This window comes from Ambystoma mexicanum, chromosome 9 (assembly GCF_040938575.1).
Source record: "Ambystoma mexicanum isolate Mex_15411 chromosome 9, UKY_AmexF1_1, whole genome shotgun sequence".
NCBI classification, from domain to species: domain Eukaryota; kingdom Metazoa; phylum Chordata; class Amphibia; order Caudata; family Ambystomatidae; genus Ambystoma; species Ambystoma mexicanum.
In genome coordinates this window covers 1,432,103,383-1,432,124,074 of record NC_090931.1, presented here as the reverse complement: position 1 = coordinate 1,432,124,074, position 20,692 = coordinate 1,432,103,383, and the positions used below count along the sequence as shown (strand labels likewise).

The 20,692-nt window shown below is 43.8% G+C and overlaps 1 protein-coding gene across 1 annotated transcript in view; it reads right to left on the bottom strand.

Moving 5' to 3' along the window:
• The window catches only part of PLCD4 (phospholipase C delta 4), a 679,750-nt gene that overhangs the window by 263,032 nt on the left and 396,026 nt on the right, over positions 1–20,692 (bottom strand). Inside the window, exon 7 of the mRNA XM_069616847.1 lies at positions 10,802–11,003. Coding sequence (XP_069472948.1) covers positions 10,802–11,003 — 202 coding nt within the window. The remainder of the gene's footprint in view (positions 1–10,801; positions 11,004–20,692) is intronic.

Sequence of the window (20,692 nt, the reverse complement as noted above, 5' to 3'; positions counted from 1 at the left end):
CACCTGGGTCTTTTCAGAAAACAGATGCCTCAATTAGTTTCTCATCAGCTACTGAGTTATTTCAAGAACAAATCCATGAAGTCACATGTCATATACTTTAGTGTCTGAATTAGATAATTACAGTAATTACAGTGACAACATTCTGCTCTTTGGGGCAAATCAAGGCACTCATGTCGCAAGTGGCTAATTTGATTTTGAGGTTTTGTTCGCGGGCGGACTGGCCACAGTGTAACTGCTCGAACCCCCATTATGACTGTTCATTAAAAACAGGGGCCAAGCTATTTTTGTCCCCTGTCACCAATGTCAAGGATGCGGGCAACACCCCTGCAACCCCCCGAATCCAAAGATACCGAAAGATTGGGACTGGGGGCCACTCTCGCATCCACTGCTCTTCATGTTTGGTATTTTCAGATTCAAATTGATAGAAAAAATTCGGATTGATGGTAGTGACCGAATTTGGTCAAATCTACCATTCGCTCTATTTATTTCCATCAATTTATTACCCTCAAAATAGCACCAAGCCCTAAGAGTCTGCCAACACTTCACTCAGTCCTGGGAACGGAAAGTTAGTGCATAAGTTAAACAAAAGATTTTGCCTCCATCGGAGCTCCACTACATTGGCTCACAAAGAAGATGCAGTCATTTCTGTGGGCAACTGATTGACAGCCAGCTCTTGAGTAGAGCATTACACAGGTGGTGGTTATCGTCTACTATGACCCGGGTCTCTACCAAACTGATTGTGGAAGCTAGCCCAGTGGGTTTCAGTACTATTTCTGCACAACACAAATCAAGTTCGGTATCGTCCTACAAATATTGTCATATACCTGCATTAGCTTCACCGACACTGAGAAGGCATATACCCAAGCAGAAAAGTAGAGTCGGACTGTGGTGCGTGCCTGTGAACACTACCACCTGTTTTCATATGGAAAGTCGTTCACTATTATTACTGATCATCAAACTCACAGGACCGTTTATGGCAACCCTACTGCCTCACTGAATAGCATGGTGGGGACTAGGAATGCGGGAATATGAATTTCAAATTGCACATAAACCTAGAAAAGATGAAAACCCTGCTTACTATTTATCTTGCTACCTCCTACCAGCAGGGCAGAACACAAAGCAGTGCACGGATCCACCAACTGTCTCTTTGTATTGCACAACCTGGGTCTCTATCTTTGTCAGGCGAAAGCAATGAATCTAGTGCAGGCCCCACCCTGGCATTAATTAAAGAGTACTGCCAGTCTAATGGATGGCACACAGTGAAGCAAGTAGCCCAGTCCACTTCAAATTTAGTACATGATCCACTCCAAACATTTGTTTTGACCCGAGACCAAATGACCACAGCAACTTCTGGGATAATAATCAGAAACAACAGAATTGTCATTCCTACGTCAATGAATGAGAACATTCCGACACTTGTGGAAGAACACAAAGGAAAGTCTCCAACAAGCAGATACTAAGACAGATGGGATGGTTACCAAGATTGATTTCCTGGTAGGGTCTGTCATTAAGAAATGTCACATCAGCCAAAGAATTGTACCTCTCATGTTTCCTTAGCCTTTAATGATGACATTGCTACTTGCTTCTGCCCGGGAAGAGGTTGAAATTTATTTATTTGGACCAATACACACAGGTGGCTATGTACTGGAATTTCTTGATGAATCTTCTCGTTAATCTGAGATGCAAGTTATTCTGACCATAGCAGCAACATCAGCGATTCCAGCTCTAGACAAAGCATTTGCTGTATATTGCATAACCAAAGTAGTCAAAACTGATAATGGCCCCCTGTTCAGCAGACAAGACTTCAAGTTATTCGCAGAGTATCTTTGTTTCCATCATCAGTGTCTCCCCATTGGCCTCGATCCAACGGATCCAAAGAATGCTTTACGGGAAACCTCAAAAGGACTCTTTAGATCTGTCATATAACACAAGAAGTAGAAATACAACACAAAGCAAAAATGCCTGTTGGAGCTCATGTTTGGAAGAATCATACGGACCAGCATCGCCCAAGTTCCCCATAATGTCAATGTTGTTGCAACTCTGTGAGATCTTAAAGAGAGAGATACTACTGACTGGGCGAATAGGAAAGCATATGCTTATAAATGTGGCTCTGCCAGGCTGCCTCCTTTCGGGAAAGGAGGTAAAGTTCTCATACAGTTATCAAGAACACAGAAAGCTATCATTTCATTGCACCCACACCTTCTGATCATCTCTGACAGTAATGGGTCCATGATAACAGCAGAGAGGGACAGTACCTTTATCACTATAATGTTCATGTTTCTAGAAAACCTATGATCTTGTTGACGTCTCACCTTTGGATTCCCCTGCCGAGACGACTACTTATGTTATTGATGATCCTTTGGAATTGACTGTTTCTCTGAAGAGTGTGTGGATGGTAAGGTCAAAAACTCTGATACACTGACAAGTCTTCCTACCTCATCTTCAGAAAACTGCTAAAAACCTGGCTGTTGGACAAGTACGACTATCCTGTTTGTGGGGCACCCCTTGGTCCCTACCTGTCTCTCTGTAACACTTACTATCATGCCTATGTATCATATTCTTCCATTGCTCTGTTTCTTAAGTTACCAGTGCTGTGATACTTATGGGTTTGGGCCCTGTCAATAAATGCAATAAATAAATAAATAAAGTCAGTAACAATCAAGTGGTTAGCAGCCTTCAAGATGGAATGAAAAAATTGAATAGAACATTTTGTTTTCCTTTAGCAAGGGGGAGATGTCATGTCAGTTTCGATGTCTAATGACTTTGTTATGTATGGATGGCTGCACGGTGTCAGTTAAGAAACTAAATTGTTTCAGCCGGAAAGAAAGGGGTCAGATCAGTACTTTCACTTTTAGTTTGGAATGAGGTGGATCAAGATTAGTTACAGATATCTCCGTATCCTGCCGTTACTGCATTGCCACACACTACAAACTCCACACACGACCGTAATTCCTGCTGCATGCACCGCTGAAGGTATAAAGCTGACACCCAATCAATTTCTCTCCCCGCATTGCAGTCAATCCCATAGTTTTCTTCACAGATTTAGTTTTTTTTGTCCTGGTTTTTGTTCCTGCATATTTGTCTTGATTCATTTTCTTAATTTCTCTCTTTAATCCCCTGTACCTAGCCTTCTTTCCCTTACCATGTCCGTTATACCTTTTGAGAGCAATGCTGTCATTTTATATAACTAGGGTTTGGATATATGTCCCTAAAAATTAGAAAAAACGTTCTAACTGGGGTAGAATTTGGAAAAAACCAACCTAGGGCAAGCAACACTTTTGCAACCTCACTTGAGTTAAACCACTCTGGCAGCACATCGCATAGTCTGGGGTGTGGGGGAGGAGTCTGCCATAGGAACATGTAGAGGCCAGTGTCCCCAACCCAAATGAATGCAGGAGGGAGTGATATAAAAAAGGCTCACTCGCCCTCAACACTGCCACTTTCACTCCTCCGCCTGTCCCTCTTGGCCCCACCTGGGATTAGGCAATGACCCGCACAGCAACCACTGATTTTTCCAAGCACACCAACAAGCAGTGCCCTGCGCCATCCAATCCCAGCACTCTGCCATGTGCCCATGCTCTGACTAGGAAAGAGCGTATGCACAACATGTTCACCTCCGCCACTATCCATTCCACATGAGAGACAAACTGTGCCCCTAAAGCCCAGGCTCCTACCTGCCTTATAATTAACCTTATTTATTTATTACATTTATATAGCGCGCAGACAGCCCAGGGGCATTGTGGCACTGTTACTTGTAAGGAAGACTTAGTTACAATGGGTACAGGTTGTGCCTTGGGTTACAGTGAGGCAGTGACCTGTGATCAGATATAGGTGGTGTCATACCACGTTGGCAAGCTAACCTCACCACCGCTACCTACTTTAAACAAGAGAGCGTCCCTGCCCTGTCTATCAGCTGCCTGATTATCCAGGATGCTCTCTAGAACAGCTGTCCAGATGACCAATACACCAGTGGTTACCAACCCTGCACTAGGGACACCTAAACTTGTCAGATTGAGACCCTGTACTAGCGCTCCAATTGCACTGCCTAGTAGTGATGTGCACTAGACCCCCTCCATTACCAAACCCCAACCTCCAGCTATACTTCCAGAGACCTTAAAATGTGTGCTAATAAATGTATGCCCGCTAGGAGCACATGTAATTGACATCCACAACCTTCTATGGATTACCACCTGGACATTCTAGCTACCACAGAATCCTGGCTTCATAGTGCCTCAGGCCCACTTCTCTCCCTAGCCATCCCTCCCAACTATACTATCTTCATGGCTGACCGCCTTAAAGACATAGTAAGAGGAGTAGCCTTCATTGCCAAATCCTCTCTCTCAATCAGATCTTTTCCGATCCCTCCTACCCATGGTTCTAAATACTAATGCTTAAGCTCTCCACCGACCACCAAATGACTTACAACCTTCTCTTACTCTACCGCAATCCCAACGGTCCTAGCCATCCTGATTTGGACATCCCCCTCTTGGTCACATCACTCATGAAACCCACTACTACTTTCATTATCTTGGGTGATTTTATTCTCTAATTCAATAACACATCCGACTGCAAAGCTGCTGTTCTTGCACTAGCATTAGAAGATATGACATCACCCAAATGGTATACGATCCTACACACAACAAAGGGGGAATTCTAGATTGCATCCTCATGACCAGAACCTGCATTGATATCACCTGCATTGACACAATACCTTGGTCGGACCACAGCCTCATTCACTTCAAGCTCTCCATCGCCGCCCCCCAGAAAGTCTCTTCACCTGCCCTGAGCCTTATCCTAGTATGGAATACCCGTTAGTTGACACATGAGCTCCTTAAGCCTACAATAATTACTTCACTCAAACCTGGCTCCACACTCTTGAACAAGAAGCCAAAGGAACTTGCCAACCAATATCATGCCTGCCCCCAACACACCATTGACTTTCATGCACCAGTCAAATTGAAAACACCCAAACCCCACATACCTAATAGCACTTGGTTTTCAGATGACCTTATTACTATGCACAGGAAAAATAGGGCCCTTGAACACCTATGTAGAAGGCACCCCTCCCCAGCAATTGCAAAGTGCTCGCCACTGCCTCCCATGCCTACAAGAAAACCATAGTCTCCCATGAAGCTAGAATTTCTAGTGCGAGCTCCAATTCCAAAGAGCTTTTCCCTATCCTGAGAGAACTTGGGACGTCTACACACATTATCTCCACAACCGCCAACGACAAAGCATGGTGTGCCACCATACAAAATGCCCTGTCTTCCAATTTTGTCTTCCAAAATGGAGTCTCTTTGTGACAAAAATCAATGCTAAAAAAGCCATGCTTGCAGCCAAAGCACTCACGCAGAATGTTTTTGACCATATCAAAGTTTTCCATTCCTTCTCACCCTCTTCCTTCAATTTTAAATGCGTTACACATGTCCATGTCCTAATTAGCATAACATCTCTGAAACCCTGAAACTGCAAAACAGACACAAGCCCAGCTCACATAGTAAAGCTTTGAGCTCCCTCCTAGGCTCCTATCATCACTCACTTTTCCAATGCTTCCTTTTCAGCCTGCAGAGTACCCTCAAGTATCAAAGCAGCCTGGATCACAGTGCTCCTAAAAAAGCCCTCTCTAGATCCTTCCATCCCCACCACCTATCGCTCATCATCACAGTCCCCATTTTACTTAAAATATTGGGCCACCTCGCCTACTCACAAAACCAACAATTCCTTGAGCAAAACCTTCTACTTAGGATGAGACAATCTGGCTTCCGCTCAAAACATAGCACAGAAACTGCACTGACTTGAAAATCCAAATGGACAATATCCATGAGGCTGGCAATCTGGCTATCCTTTGCATGGATCAAATCATTCCACAGCGAATGGACCACTTGAGTATTCATTGGTGAGGCCAAAGCCGACCCCATCCCTGTGCCCTTGGGTATAACAGGGCTCCTGCCTGTCACCCACACTGTACAAAACATACACCAAGCCTTTACTTGATTTGCATTATCATCTATACTAACTTTGCAGATGATAACCAAATTCTCATCCCCATCACAGTCACTATCAATAGAGTCAACAGCATGATACAAAAACTGGATGGCCACCCCAACCTCTGTCTTAAAGGTGAAAAGACAGAGCTCCTCATTGTGGGCTCCCCATGCCGGCTAAAAAACTTAGGCACTGCCTTTTCCACTTTTTCCATAGATGGCACCACTATTTCAGTCCTGAAACAAGTAAAAACACTGGGTGTATACCTTGAAGAGGATCGTACCATGGCCAGGCACACACCTGTGCTTGCCTCCGCCACGGCCTATACGACCAGGCTCATCTCCCTGAGCAGGCAGTTCCTCTCCGAGAGCAATTGCCTTACGAGCACTCATACTTGCCAAACTGGACCCCTGCAACGTCCTACTCATGTGCACAACAGCCTCCAATCTTGCCAAACTTCAACTACTGCAGAATATAGCACTTCATGCTGCCGTTGGCCTAAAACGATCCAACCACATCTCTACGTCCAGGTGCAAAGTCCACTGGCTACCAATCCAAGCATGCCTTGACTTTAAAACTGACTATTACTCACAGGTGTATCGATGAAGAGGCACCTTGTTACTTCACTAAGATCTAGCTGCAGCGTCTCTCTCTGCACACTCCCCGCTTCAAGAACAAAAGAGCAGGGGGTGTCAGCTTCTGTGTCACAGCTCCTACGCTCTGGAACTCTCTTCCGGCCACCATCAGAAATGAACAATCCTGCCCAGCCTTAAATAAACTTGTAAAAACTTGGCTTTTTGATAAATATGATTAATTTCGCTTTGACTTTTCGCCCACTGTCTATTGTACTAAACGCTGTGATACCCCAGGATCTGGGTGTTACAAAAGTGCTATAAATAAATAAATAAACATCAGTAAAAAAAAGTCTAGAGAGTCCAGCAGTAGTTATGCAAGGCTTAAGGAAGCGAGGGAAAGATTATCCAAATAAGAAAATATCCCTAGAGATCCCAATCCACTTCAGTTGAACCCCCAGAATATCTGCTGACTGCTTTGCGACCATGGCCTGATTTTTGGAGGTGAGGTCATTTTAACCTTCATTCACTCACTCACTGGTTTAACTCATTTTGTTTTTGGGGCACTGGCCACTTACGGCTACCAGTTCAGGGAGATCCTGTCACCCAATGTCTCTTGTAGCACTGCTACCTTGCTTAAGTAGAGTGGTGCAGAAAATCCTTGTTTTCCCATTCTTTTTGGAGGATGTTGTGTTACCATGTGAAGTACTGATGCCTCATCCTTGTTGAATATCCCTGATGCAGTTACGAATAAAGGCTGGTGGTTGTATCTGAGCTGAAACGCTTTTTACTTTAAATTGGTAAATTATAGAACTAAAAAGTGGGGTCTGGGTGACACACGGCAATATTCCGATCATTCAGCAATATATTTGTGATATGATGGGGAGCAGGTTATTTAAATATTCTCATTGGGATAGACTGTTTGCTCCAGCGCACTGTTCCCAGATTGTGAAAGAACGGTCCTCTCATATTAAATTGGTTTTTGTTAGACAATGGCCTTCATTAAGCGGAAGAGCTTACAAGTATGATAGAGAAAGTAGATTTTACAAAAGAGCTACACATTCTGATTAAGGGCATCATAGGTGTAGTATCATTCCATCTTTGGATGATGATTTTACCATAAGAAAGGAATAAAGCACAAGTTTAAACCAAATGTAAATGATACAAACTTTTTAAAATGGGTGAGCGTTGGCGTCAGATGTTAACAAGATATATTAGGTTATATTGTTGCGTGATTCATTTAATCATGTTCATGGTAAGGAATGCTCTCCTCAATTGAACACAATCGCAGAATGGGGCTGCCGAGTGATGATTTGCCTACAGAGGAAATATGCTCTGGTTTCTTCTGTACGTTCGATACAACAAATGTTTTAAAATCATTAAAGCAGGCAAAATCCTCAGGTCCTTGTGGGCTTACACATATTGCTGCTAAAGCCCAAATTTCTGAGTGGCCTGATATATTTGCAGCATTATTTGAGAAGATTAGAGTATCAAATTGAATTCCCTCTACATGGACTAGTCTTTATTAATTCCTGTTTTAAAAAGAGGTGATCTCCACAAATCCTAGAAATGACTGTCTAAAAGTCCTCCAGGATCTTACAAGTAAAGTTTATGTATCAATTATACTAAAAGAGTTACATCTGTGGATGGAGAAGTCCAATATCTTTTAGCAATTTCCATTTGGATTCAGGGCGGGCTATAGTATGTTACATGATAAAATATTGAACTAAAGCAGGCTGCTTTGAAAAAGGGTAAAACCACTTTGCTCTTGTCTTATAAGGATTTAAAATTTCCCTTTGATAAGGTAGATATAGATGTTGGGCCATATTGAATGAATGGGGTACGGGCCGGGGCTTGCTAAATGTAATTATTATATTTCTTTATACTAATACAGTCATTTCCATTAGGCATAATATTTATGGACTTTTGTCTAAACCAATTAATGGTAATGTCTAAAACAATGTTGCATTTTGGTGCTCTGTCTTTTTAATTTGGATTTGGTGGACCTCAAATACATTTTTGTGGAAATAAATAATGTACCACCCAAGACAAATGACCCTTCTCTAAACTGGCTGGACTTTGCCAGTGTTATTGTGAACGATCATACCCAATTAGGATTACACCGTAGTTTACAGGGACTGAATGTTTACTTAGGTCAAAATAGTTTCGAAATTAATAAAGCTAAAACAAAAATGATGTGCGTCGAATTTAAAAATGCCTCAATCATATATCGTTTTGAGGGTCAGTCATGCAGGGGGACCAATGAGTATCCTTATTTGGGTCTTCATATATGACACCACCAAAGCTAGTGCTAAGATATTTTTAGAGATGCTTTAAAACCACTGAAGGTTAGAGACAGAAAATTTGGGATATTGTGATCGTCAACTTGGTGGTTATTCAGCACTTCCTACAGAAAAGGCTTTTTGCCAAAATATTGCTCTATGGTGTTTAATTAAGAAACAGACCACATCATGGTTTGCTAGAAAGATTAGAAAAGGCGACATAAAAAACACGTTAACATCATCCGCAAAATCTTCCTCTTCAAGCCGTTCTTTGGGCTTTATAATTGGCTTTGCTTTATATTCTAGCCCAAATTAGGAAAGCAGCTCTTGTGCAAAAGGCAAGAGAGGCAGCTCCGGGTAATAATTTATTTTGCTACCAGGGGAGATCTTGAGCACGGGAGGCCCAGTTTTATTAAAAAATACGGCAGATGGGTGTGAGAGTTTTTTTTTAAGTGAAACTGATTGTCAGTTGGAGAGAAGAATTGAGGTATGATGTAAATAAGGGGTTGCTTAAGAAAAAAAACAGTATTATGCGATAGATTATCAAGAAAAGGGTTGCAGATCTTCCCCAACTGAATATATAAGGATGCATCCCAATTTTTGTAAATAAAGAAATGCTTACAGATGTTTCCATGTGAGAATAAGCATGACATGTGTATGTCAATTAAATGTGATGGACGAGCCTGCCTGGACAGACTTTGTGCTAGAAGAGGATTGGCAAAAGAGCATGCCGTCTGTGTAGGCGGTCCGGTCAAACAGAATCATTCAAACATCTTTACATAGAACGTTATGCCCTTTTTTTGCCAAAATGTGCGCACTATCGTAAATGAATGTGGGGTGAGTTGTAACAGTTTCAGACACTAAGAGCTGACCAACATTCGCTAAGCTTAGCAGCGGTGGCATTTTGGGAGTTTTTAGTAAATAGATTTGAAATTTGAGAATGTGAATGCCATTAATATTGTTTAATTGTTATGAACTATATGAACATGTGTATGTTTATTGGAGTTTTAATGATTAATATGGGATGTACATTTTAGAAAAGGGATTGTGTATAATTTGGAGTTCATATTTCTGAACTGTAACACTGACGAAAGGTTCAATAGTAACTAAAGCATACATACATAAATAAATAAGAAAATAATAAATGCGAAGTGAAGTTCAGCCAAACTGCTGGTAGTAATACTTTTATTTGACCTGCTTGGGTGCATGGCTGCTTGTTATGTACCAGAGTGCCCAGACAGCCCAATCTTTGTGCTATGCTGTACAGATCTTCCATCTGGGAGGTGCACTAAGATTAGCTTCTCAGAGCCTTGCACCATTTGTAGTTCTGAGAAGCCTCCTTACGCTAACAATCAAGTTTCCTGCCACCATAATTACACTTGATACCAATGCTTATTTCCATGTTTCCCCAGGTTGCTTGGGTGTGAGCTTTTCATCACCACTCATGGTTCTAAAGTTGACCTTAGCATGCACCTTCACTCATCAATACTTACAAGAGATTCACAGGGGCATCTCCTTTGCAATATGCTCCAGTAATGAGGTGGAGTGCGCGCGCGCGCGCTTGTGTGTGTGTGTCTCTGTGTGTTTTATGTGAACACACAGTGGGGACAATCCTGATTGTCTGTAATCATAAGACACCACAGAGCTGACTCTAAATCACATCAAATCCATATCCATGAATGTCACCTCTCTCGCTTTGAATACTTCATCGCTCATAAAGTATTTAACTCTTGCCCCCTCAAACGCCTTAATTCTGCAAATAATGTCAAGTCACGGATTGTCCACAAATCTCTCACACCTGGACAATGTACTTCCTCTGTGCCCCAATGCAAAAGTCAACATCTTCATAGTTTTAAAGATCTAGACCTGCCTTTCGGCTATCATCTGGAGAGCACTTTACTCCCTCAAAGGCACCTGACATCTCGACTCTTCTCTGTTGCGCCTCTGAATTCCACTTCTTACCTGATGTAACCCTCGACGCTACTTTGGCCTCGTAATTGGTCCTCAATCAGGTAGGTGTTGTGTGAAGAGGAGATGAAGTAGTGACACAGTGGATGGGACATGTCCTGGTAGAGCCTGCGGTGTTCATGGTTGAAGATGGCGCCCTCGGGGGAGAGCAGGTAGGCCAGGAACCCATCATAACTCATGGCATGTAGCTTCTTGGCTGCAGACAAAAAGTAATCAATTCAATAACAGCAGCTAATGAAACACATCCATGCATGTTAAGAAGTCATCTAAAGGGCCTCTGTATTTAAACAGTAGGGGCACTTCAGGTAAGGATTAAGAGCTATTGGAGAAGCTGTGTAGGTTCACTATTTTTTAATTTTTTATTTCAATACACATAGCCACAATGGGCTCAGTACATAACATACAACACGCAACCACTTGTGTACATACATCATTAAATGACAGCTGGGGGTTAAACAATAATGAATTAAAACCAATCTGCCTTAATAAATACTTAAATATCACTGAATAGCTCAAACAGATAGCAGTTTAAAAATGACCATAATCTCTTTAAAAAGGCGCATAACATGATGGATGAAATTGACATCATTTCCACACATCAACTCAACCCACATGTCTGTTAGTGATAAGTTATCACCTCTGTTTGTGTATGTTCGCATTGTTCTTGTTCGCAGGATTACCTTGCTCTCACAACTACATAAGACGTGTTCTACAGTTTCCAAAACATTATTGCCACATAGACGACAAGAGCGCTCCTCACGTTTCAAGTGCTTACGTGCTCCTATGATTTCCATTACTTCGGCCTGATTAACTTACACAACAGATAATTTCTCATGCTTTCACTATTACTGTATGCGTCAAGGTAAGTACATCGATTTGGTCTCTCTAGCCAATATGTCATAAAAGTTCCACTGATGGACAGAGATGCTAAATGACATATGTCTCTCTCACGATAATGTTTGTCTATTGTGTTTTTACAACAATGTTTTTTTTTGTCCTAGAGACATTGGGCCACATCACGAGTTGGGCGGTCGCTAATAGCCCTACCGCCAAACCCCCCGGCGCTATTAGCGTTGGATCACGGGTTTGGCAGAACGGTTATTGCCCATTCCCCTTTGGGCCCATTCGGGATTTCCTCATTCCCCATTGGGCCCAATGGGGAAAATTCACGCTATTACCGCCGGTGGATTTTACACTGGCGGTAAACGCGCCAAAAATCGGCAAATTTGATGCAGATTTCCCCCCAGCTCAGAGCTGGGAGGAAATCCGCCAAGGTCATGATCTGGCGGGCCCTTAAATGTGGTGGTAATAGCGCTACCGCCGCATTTAAGGGTTACCGCCAGACTCGTGATGAGGCCCATAGTCATATTAATGGACATATTTTCAGTAACCCATTTCTTGTGTTTCACAAAGAGCAAACCCAAAGTCCTTGTCTGAGTAGGGGTAGACATTTTCATAAAGCTATCCATTCACGATAGTCTTGTTATCTAGACATTGGCCTCATTATGAGTTTGGCGGCAGTCATGGAGCTATTAGCTCCATGGCTGCCGCCAAACCGGGCTCCTTTACGGGGTTCCCAGAATGGGGAATTACCGGGCCATTCCGAGTACGGAGGGCCCAGTAATTCCTCCCTCTGAGAACCCGGGCCCGGACCTTCCCCATTCCCATCTGAGCCCCCATAGGGCTCAATGGGAATGGGTGCAAAATACGGGCCGATTACGAGCGGCCCATTGTTTGCTCCCTCTTCCCCTCACAGGACCCGGTAACGACGCCTGGTTTGACCAGGCGTTCCTTACCGGTCCCGCAAAGGGAGCTTGCAATCGTGCAGAATGGAGTTAACGGGTCCGCACCCATTTGCGGAACCCGTTAACCCATTCCGCCGATCTTATAATGAGTCCCATTGTAATTTGTCATACCTCATGGACATTTTGTATTCAAACACTCCAGTGATTTTCATAAGAGACATTTCTAATGAGGGAAATTCAATGGGGAGAGAAGGAGACATTGGAAAAGCAATCTCATAATCTTTGCTTCTAATTTACCTAAATTGTACCCCCATACTTCGGCTCCATGGTTCAAGACTGATGGTCACAGGGGGAGCTGTATGAGAGTCCTACTAATAAAAGATAAGATGGCAGCGTACGTCAGGATTGAAGGTCACAGGTGGAGCTGTAAGAGGGGCTCAATATGAGAACAGCAGAGTAGTGTCGTCCTTTGCACAGCTGTAAGAGTACCCCAGTATGGGAAAGGTAGCCTATGTTTTAGGTCAGCATTATGCATCATTCTTTAATGTATGGGGGTTGCAGCATGTGTTTTCTATTTGACTACATGTTGATGAAGAAAGAAATGAAAGCTTCACTTATAACACTGCACATAAGCAAAGCCGCAGTAGCAGAGCAATCCCTTTGCAGGTGAGCTGCAATCAGGAAGTGTGATAAGTGAAATGGATATGATTTAGGAGGTGTAGGGGAAATGCATAAGTGGGAACATGGACTGGGGACATCAGACTGACAATGCCTTTAAATCTTTATTTACAGTTATGCAAATGTAGGTACCATGGGAGACAAGGAGTGGTTGAGAGCAGTCTTGAAGGACCATGTCCCATTCCTGAGTTCATGTAATGAGATGAGAGGGGCCTTGTGGGCAGTGGAGCGCAGTTGATACGGATGAGGTACATTAATTGGTCACCAAGGCATCTCCCCCCATTCCTGATACTGAGGAGATGGATATGGTGCCAGAACAATCTACACCTCTTCTGCACCCCTTGTCCTCCATCACAGACTCTCTTGGGCAGCTTTGTTCATTTGACTGATTCTGAGTTCCTCTGCAAATCCAGCAATGCATTTGTCTGGTTCTGCATTAGGCAAAGGCACAGATGCAGTTTAAAAAACCCTGACAGTGACATCAAACATCTCTGCATGATATCCTCAATGTCACTATCTTTTTGGAAAATGCCCCTGACTCTATCAAATATTCAATGATTACACAATTCTGAAAACATTACCAGCGGTCATGTGTCTATTTTCAGCTTTCATGCAATTTCTTACCTGGCCTGCTCAGCAAAACTGGTCAAAAAGGTCAACAAGAGTTAGTAGCACACAATAACATACTCAATCCCGTTCAAACATGTGTCCAGCTGTTGGACCGTGTATAGCCTGTGGTGGTACCAATCGAGACTCCTTGAGGAGGGAGACAGATCTCAAAGGCATCATGGCCCTAATTTGGTTATATATTTCAGAGGTCTTTATTGGTTCTGGATCTAAAGCTATCAAGGGTTTACCAACTCGTGTATGCCTATCTTCTATATTCAGATCTTCTAAGAACTCTGTTACATTTCTCTTCCAGATTCGGATCCTCAGTTATCAGAGGTATTGCCAACTCCTGTATGCCTCCTTTCTAGATCCAGATCTTTATTCCGGATCCTAGGTTATCAGAGGCATTGCCATCTCCCATATGCCTCCATTCCAGATTCAGATCTTTGCTGTTACTTACTCCTAAATTATGAAAGGCTCTCCTGTACACCCCATTTCCGATTAATATTTGTGTCCTTTTCCGCTACTAAGTTATGTAGAGCTTTACTAACTCTCATACTTCCCCTTTTCCACTCTATGCAGTTGAAAGCTCAACTCAGCTATATGCCAGCATTCCCACTATAAATCCCTTTCATTATGCTATGCTCACAATACATGCCAGCATTGTCACTGTAAAGCACTTTCATGATGGTGCACCAACAATGTATACCTGCATTGCCACTGTAAAACGTTTCCCAATGATGTGCCCACAATATATGCCAGAATTGTAATTGTGTAATCATTTTTAAGACACCAACACACTCATTAAAACTCTTGCATACATACATACACATTCCATGACATTCAAAAACATGCACATGCTCATAAAACCCTTTCTCAAGTTCCTTTTGCATGCTGTGGTGTGCCCCAAACGTCTATTCAGTCATGCAGGGCAGCAGGATTTCCAGATCATGGCAGGAAATAGAAGGAAAACAGAAGCCTGAGCAGGAATCAAATCTTGGTTGCCAAGTAGCCTACTGTCTTCAGCAAGTGGTGGCTGTATGCCACTGTGCCGCTCAGCTCACTTCAGTGTGCAATTTGATTGTGAAATGAAGTGCCAGCCCATTCAGAAGCACAGTCTGTGCCCTAGTTCATGGGGAAGGGACCCAAGGAGTGGTGACATTCTCACCTGCCCTCAGCTCCACCACTGGTGAGGTGCCCCCATCTCCAGAAACACAATTCACAGCCCATAACTTTCAGAAAACATTTCTTAATAATTCAATTAAGAGCCCCTTCACCAGGAGGCATAAATAGCCCTACCCCACTCCCAGCCTAAAATCTCCTGTATTTCTATCTCATGGACTCCACCTGGTAGCTTTCACATTCGTATTAAGGAACTTATCACCTAAGAGTGTTGATGGCATGCTTGGTGTGTGCCACGCTGTATGCCATCCTTCTGTTAACACAAAAAACGGTTCACTGGGGGAATTATTTGTCTGCTTGCAGGTCAAGGCAAGACGCAAGAGGTGGTGTGTGGTAATTGGAAGATGATCCTAATTATTGGACAGGAAGCTGGTCTGGCCCTCTGGTGAGACACCCAAACCCTGGCGGAGGTAGAAAATAAGAGTTTTTTTTTTGTTGGGTTGTCTAACCACAGGCTGAAGTAGGTTTAGTGCCTGTCTGGGGAGGAGAGAGAGAGGAGCTGAGTTCAACTGTATACCTGCGGGGATCTTTATGCCGCATGTGGTGTGGTCACCAACAGCCTAGATGGAGACGGGGGGGGGGGCAACCAGCAGTATAATAGGTGAGTACAGGAGGGGGATTGGATCTCGTAGTCAAAAAACCAAGAAACTTTGGTTAACATTTGCGAGTTGGAGGCACCGGGATTTTTAGCTGTATATTTTATTCACCCTGGTGACTCAACAGCTCTTTGCAAATGGGTGGTTGCCCCAAGAACAGATCAAGTTTACCTAAAATTTTTCTTCTAAATCCGCACAGGCCCACTGGCTATGGGGTGTGCTGTGAACCCATGCTGTCTGGGTTAGGAGTTCAATTTTGTGCGATACCCCCTGTTGGTCTTGGGGATATCGTAAAATGTTGTGGTGGAGCCACAATTGGTCAGGCTGACCGGTTTCGATGGTTTTTCAGTGGTTGTAGACCATATTCTTCAGGACACACTCAATCTTCATAAGATAATTAATAATGTCTGTCCTCTTAATAGGGCAGCGATGGAAGGCTGCATGGAGATCCTGGATACAAATGATGGGAATCCAGGGGGCAGCGGGGAGGCGGTGGACAAGGCACTCAGCAACTCCGTGCCTCTGGGTAAAACAAGGAGGGCAGGGTGAGGCAAGGCTTACGGTTTGGGAAGGCAGTTGCTACCCTGGCTTTTTAAGCCCTAATAGACCCTGTTGTTATACTCTGCCATCCTTCTGTACCAGATGCACTACATGACCTTCACATGATGTCCTACTGGTGACACATTTAGGTAAGAAGGGTTGTGATATCAGGTGACCTACTGCAGTGAGTACAACCTTCTCATGCACCCCATCATGCACTGCACATGTAGCATGCTGGTGACGTGGCAGTTCATGCCATCCGTTTGGAGTCGGATAAAGAACAGGGGCTAAAAATACAAGTTACTGCTGTTCACTTTGGGTCTATTACCTGTTTAGGTTGGAAGGCAGCCAGGTTCTTCTGACAGGGCTCAAAATAAACACCAGGAAATCACAAGAATCATTCTTTAACTATTTCTCTGGATTTCTGGTATCATTCTGCAGCTCTTCTACCCTTTGGCCTAGTAGTGCCTCTAGTTGCCCTTCCTGTAACCCGGCCAGCTTCCAAAGCAGTTTATTCCCCAGGGTTAATGACAGAGCCTGAATTATTGCCAGCACATCTGCCACAAATTCACCTGCATATCCTCTGGCAAAGTGCTTGAATATCTTATGGATCCCCTGCCAATCCCAACACAGATTTCCTGGGAAGATCAAGCCCTCCCTGCTGCCATCTCTTTATTACAAATTGAACAATTGATCCATAACGCTGTTGATAAATCTCTGGCCAATGAGAGCTAGACTGAGATCTGAGGTTTCCTGTGAACTTATATTGATCTGGGAGATTCTATGGAATCCACATGGCACCATATCTCTGGATATGGGCGGAGGAGTTGGAATCTTGCTCTCATTAAGGTTTGCAAGAGCTTGCAAGTGCATGGAGAGGTCAGGCTTATTGGAGTTCCAAGCCTCCCTTTCTTCTGGTCACCCAGTTTTGGAACAGATAATGTTTTTGTTCATGAATGGAAGGTACAGATCAAGTGACTGTTGCACGGTTTCTGTTTCATGTGCACCCATATGAGAGATTCGGATATAACTATCCCATAACCATTTAGGTTGCTTCCCTTCTGCCAAGAATGTCAGGGATGGCGGTAAATGATTGAGATGATGCTCAGCTCCAAGATACATTGGGCAGCAGATTATGCATCTTCCCAATTCTTATGGTACATCTAATTATGCTGCTTCTGCTTACGAGTTGATCCAAAATCTTGGGCAGCTATTGAAGAAGGTGCTGACTGTACTAGCCTACTCCTCATGCTGAATACATTGGCAGGGTATCTTTCTGCTTCAGGCTACGATGACCTAAGATTCTCCACATGAGTTTGCTCCTTCACTGTTGAGAAAAGAAGACAAATGCAGGGTGTAAAAATAGATAAAGCCCAGAAGTAGTCTTTTTTCAAACTCCCTTTCCTGGGCCAAAGGATCACTAGGACCCAGTTCAACGGGACGATGAAGCAGGCTGTGGGAAACCAGAGGATTTGGGTCCAATTTCATCCTCACCACCAGGCAGCAGGATGGTGAGGTACTTTTCTTTCGGCCAACTCTTCTACTCTCATCACTGTTGTCATCCGGACTGCCTACTAGAGGATGAAACTGAAGTGGTGGTTTTCCTCCCCTGGTCATGGTCAGGGTCCTTGCTCAACCACCTCAACTGCATCAACAGCAGTACCGACTGCGTCAGGTCTCCCGACAGGTGTGTTTTCTAATCAGCACAGAGGTTTGGTGTAGAATTCAGTGTTTTTCAGGGCTGTGTGCAGCTTCTGTTTGTGACTGCTGAGGTCTGGACATTGTAGCTCAGGGTAATCAGATTGCATTTATACAATTCTGTCCTCTCTCAGGCTGGCAGAAAACACCTGTTCCCAAGAACCTAGTGAAGGCACACCATTCGTTTCATTGGAGCGAGGATATTTTGGCGAAGGAAGCAATGTTCCAAATCATTGGATCAAAAAGGGAGGGTCGTGGGTTTTATCCGGCTTGCTTTTTGGTGCAAAAACAACCTTCAGGAGACTGGAGACTTATGCTCTCAGTGGGCAAATCCACTGGTGGATGTATATTCTGGTCTCCTAATAAGCTGGTGTTAAGATGGATTTCTAGAATCTCGCCCGGTGGACAGATTTTAGGAGGCCACCCTAGTTATAGTGAACAGGGTAACTCTGAGAGGTTACCCAAAACCCAATCAAGGTAAGCGTGGAGATCGGTCAAGGCTATTCTCCCCAGAGTATGAGTGGGGTCAGGGGTCCACAATGAGTCCACACAGTGAAGCAAACAATAATTCAATTTTGACAGGTAAGTACAAAAATACTATATTTATTCTAGGCCCAAAACACACACTAGGAAATGAAACAAGCAGGTGATAATGTTACACAAATCTCAATTATAAACATATATGCCATCACCTTTAGATTCTACGGAATGTGTTCAATAATGTATTCAACAAAACGGAAGGTAAGTAGTCATGCAGTAGAATGGAACCAAGGTCAAGAAACATCCCTTAACTTTATAAGCCCAACCCCAGTGATGAGTGGGGGTTTGTGCCCAAAAGTCGCAAAGCTTCTTCTTAGGAAAAGGGTCTGATATAGGAACAATTCTTCTGTTTGGTGAAATTTTCCAGAGAAAATCAACAAAGTTACTGGTAAGTAAAATTATGGCCCTATGTTGCAGGTACTGCTGTTTTTAGACGCGATGATCACAAAGCTTTGGAATGGAATAACCAAAGTTTAGTCTAAGGTTTATTCTAAGGAGAACGGGGGGAGTTGAATGCATTGCAATTACTTACCCCCCTGACTCAGATTTTCCGAGATGACTAGATTGGTCGACTGGGGGTTTGCTGGAGGTAGGCTTTCTCACTGTTGGTTCCATTGAGAGGTGCCCAGGAGATGCTGGTGCAAGGATTCTTCTGGTCAGTTCCAGGAGCAGAGTGCAACCCATGGCAAGGAAGAAATGCAGAAGGCACTAATGCAGACCTCTTCAGGAAACCTCACCAGATGGGTGAAGGCAAGTTCCAGTGATAGCCACTGCACACAGGTAGGCGTCCTTCTAGTTGCGGTTGAAGAAGACCTTCCAGAGAAGGATCCTTAAAGCGTGGAGGCTGAAATTCATCACAAAGGTGACTTAGATGACATGCTGGCAACTACCGAAGTTCCGGTGAGGAAGGTGGAATGGCAATAGTTCTAGTGCGGTAGACCACTGGAGAGCTGGTCAGTCCACCGGGTGGTCCAGGGACACTTCTGAAGGCTCAGAATGCCTGGATCCTTGAGAACGCGTCGAGAATGGTTGGTCCCACCAGTTTAAGGGTAAAAGCAGGAAAGGGATGCTGGGTCTCTTTGGGAGTCATTCGCGGATCTTCAGTCGGCTGCTCTTCTACACAGGATACTTAGCTCCAATGCGGATCTGATGAAATGGCTGCAGGAGCCCTCTTCTTATCCAAGATTCTGCCTGGAGGCAAGTCCAAGCCCACCAATGGTAAGGATCTGCACCATTAAAACAGCCAGTCAGTGGTCCAATCAGGGACCACTGTGGATTTCACTTATGTCCCATCCGCAGACTTTCAGGCACCATGGGTGTGGAGTGGGACCAGACAGTCCCATCCCCTTCCTGGGCCAAGCACACACAAAGGCATCACTAGTTCATGAAAGCAACAGCTTTCTTGGTGAAGTGCATGTCCTTATATGGGATTTCCTGATCTGAGAAGGCAGGAAGAAGGCCAAACAACAACATAGCCTAAGAACAAGCAAAAATAGCCATAGACGGTAAATGCAAATGTGCACACTAGAAATAACACAAAAATTGTAAAAATATAATTGCTGCTACCAACTTGTCTTTAGAGACATATAAAAGTAACCAAAGCTCCCAAGTGTAAAAGACTAGGGTGATACGAAAGTATCCCCACTGCACTGCATTGTAAGAGACTGTGTGCACTGTTAAAACGTTACCAAATAGGTAAAAGGTAAGAAAACAAATGGGAAACATAGTTTTCGAGTACTGATAGTCAGAAGGAATGATCAGTTTCCCTATAACAAATTGAGCAAGTGAAGCTGAAGGATTCACTTCCGTGCAAAAAAGTCAGGACAGGTTTGAAAAGCACAACTTTTGGGGGTCCATAGAACTATGGAGGGAAAGTTGCCAAAAGAGAACTCTTTCCTAACAGTCGCCACGGTGTATCCCTGGTGTAAGGGAGAAACACTTGGGTGGGCTAGTGGGACAGAGCCTCAATGAATTTGGGGGGAAAGCCAAAAGACAGAAAAAACCCTGGATGAAATTAGCAATGTCCAGATGTTGGACGTTGTACGCTCTAAAAGCCAGACACTGTGAGTGCGACTCAATTAATAGGAATGCACAGGAAGCAGAGGGAGAGACTGTCAGAGAGAGAGAGAGAGCACCAGGAAAACAGCTGGGAAGAGCAAGCAGCCAAAGGAGGCCCGAGGGTAACAGATAAAGGGAAGATCCAAAGAAGAGCAGAAAACAAGAGGAGAGCAGGAGGAAAACTAGCGTCTTACCCCAAAAGAAAATCCAGGGGGTTGCAAAGCAGCGTGCCGAATAAT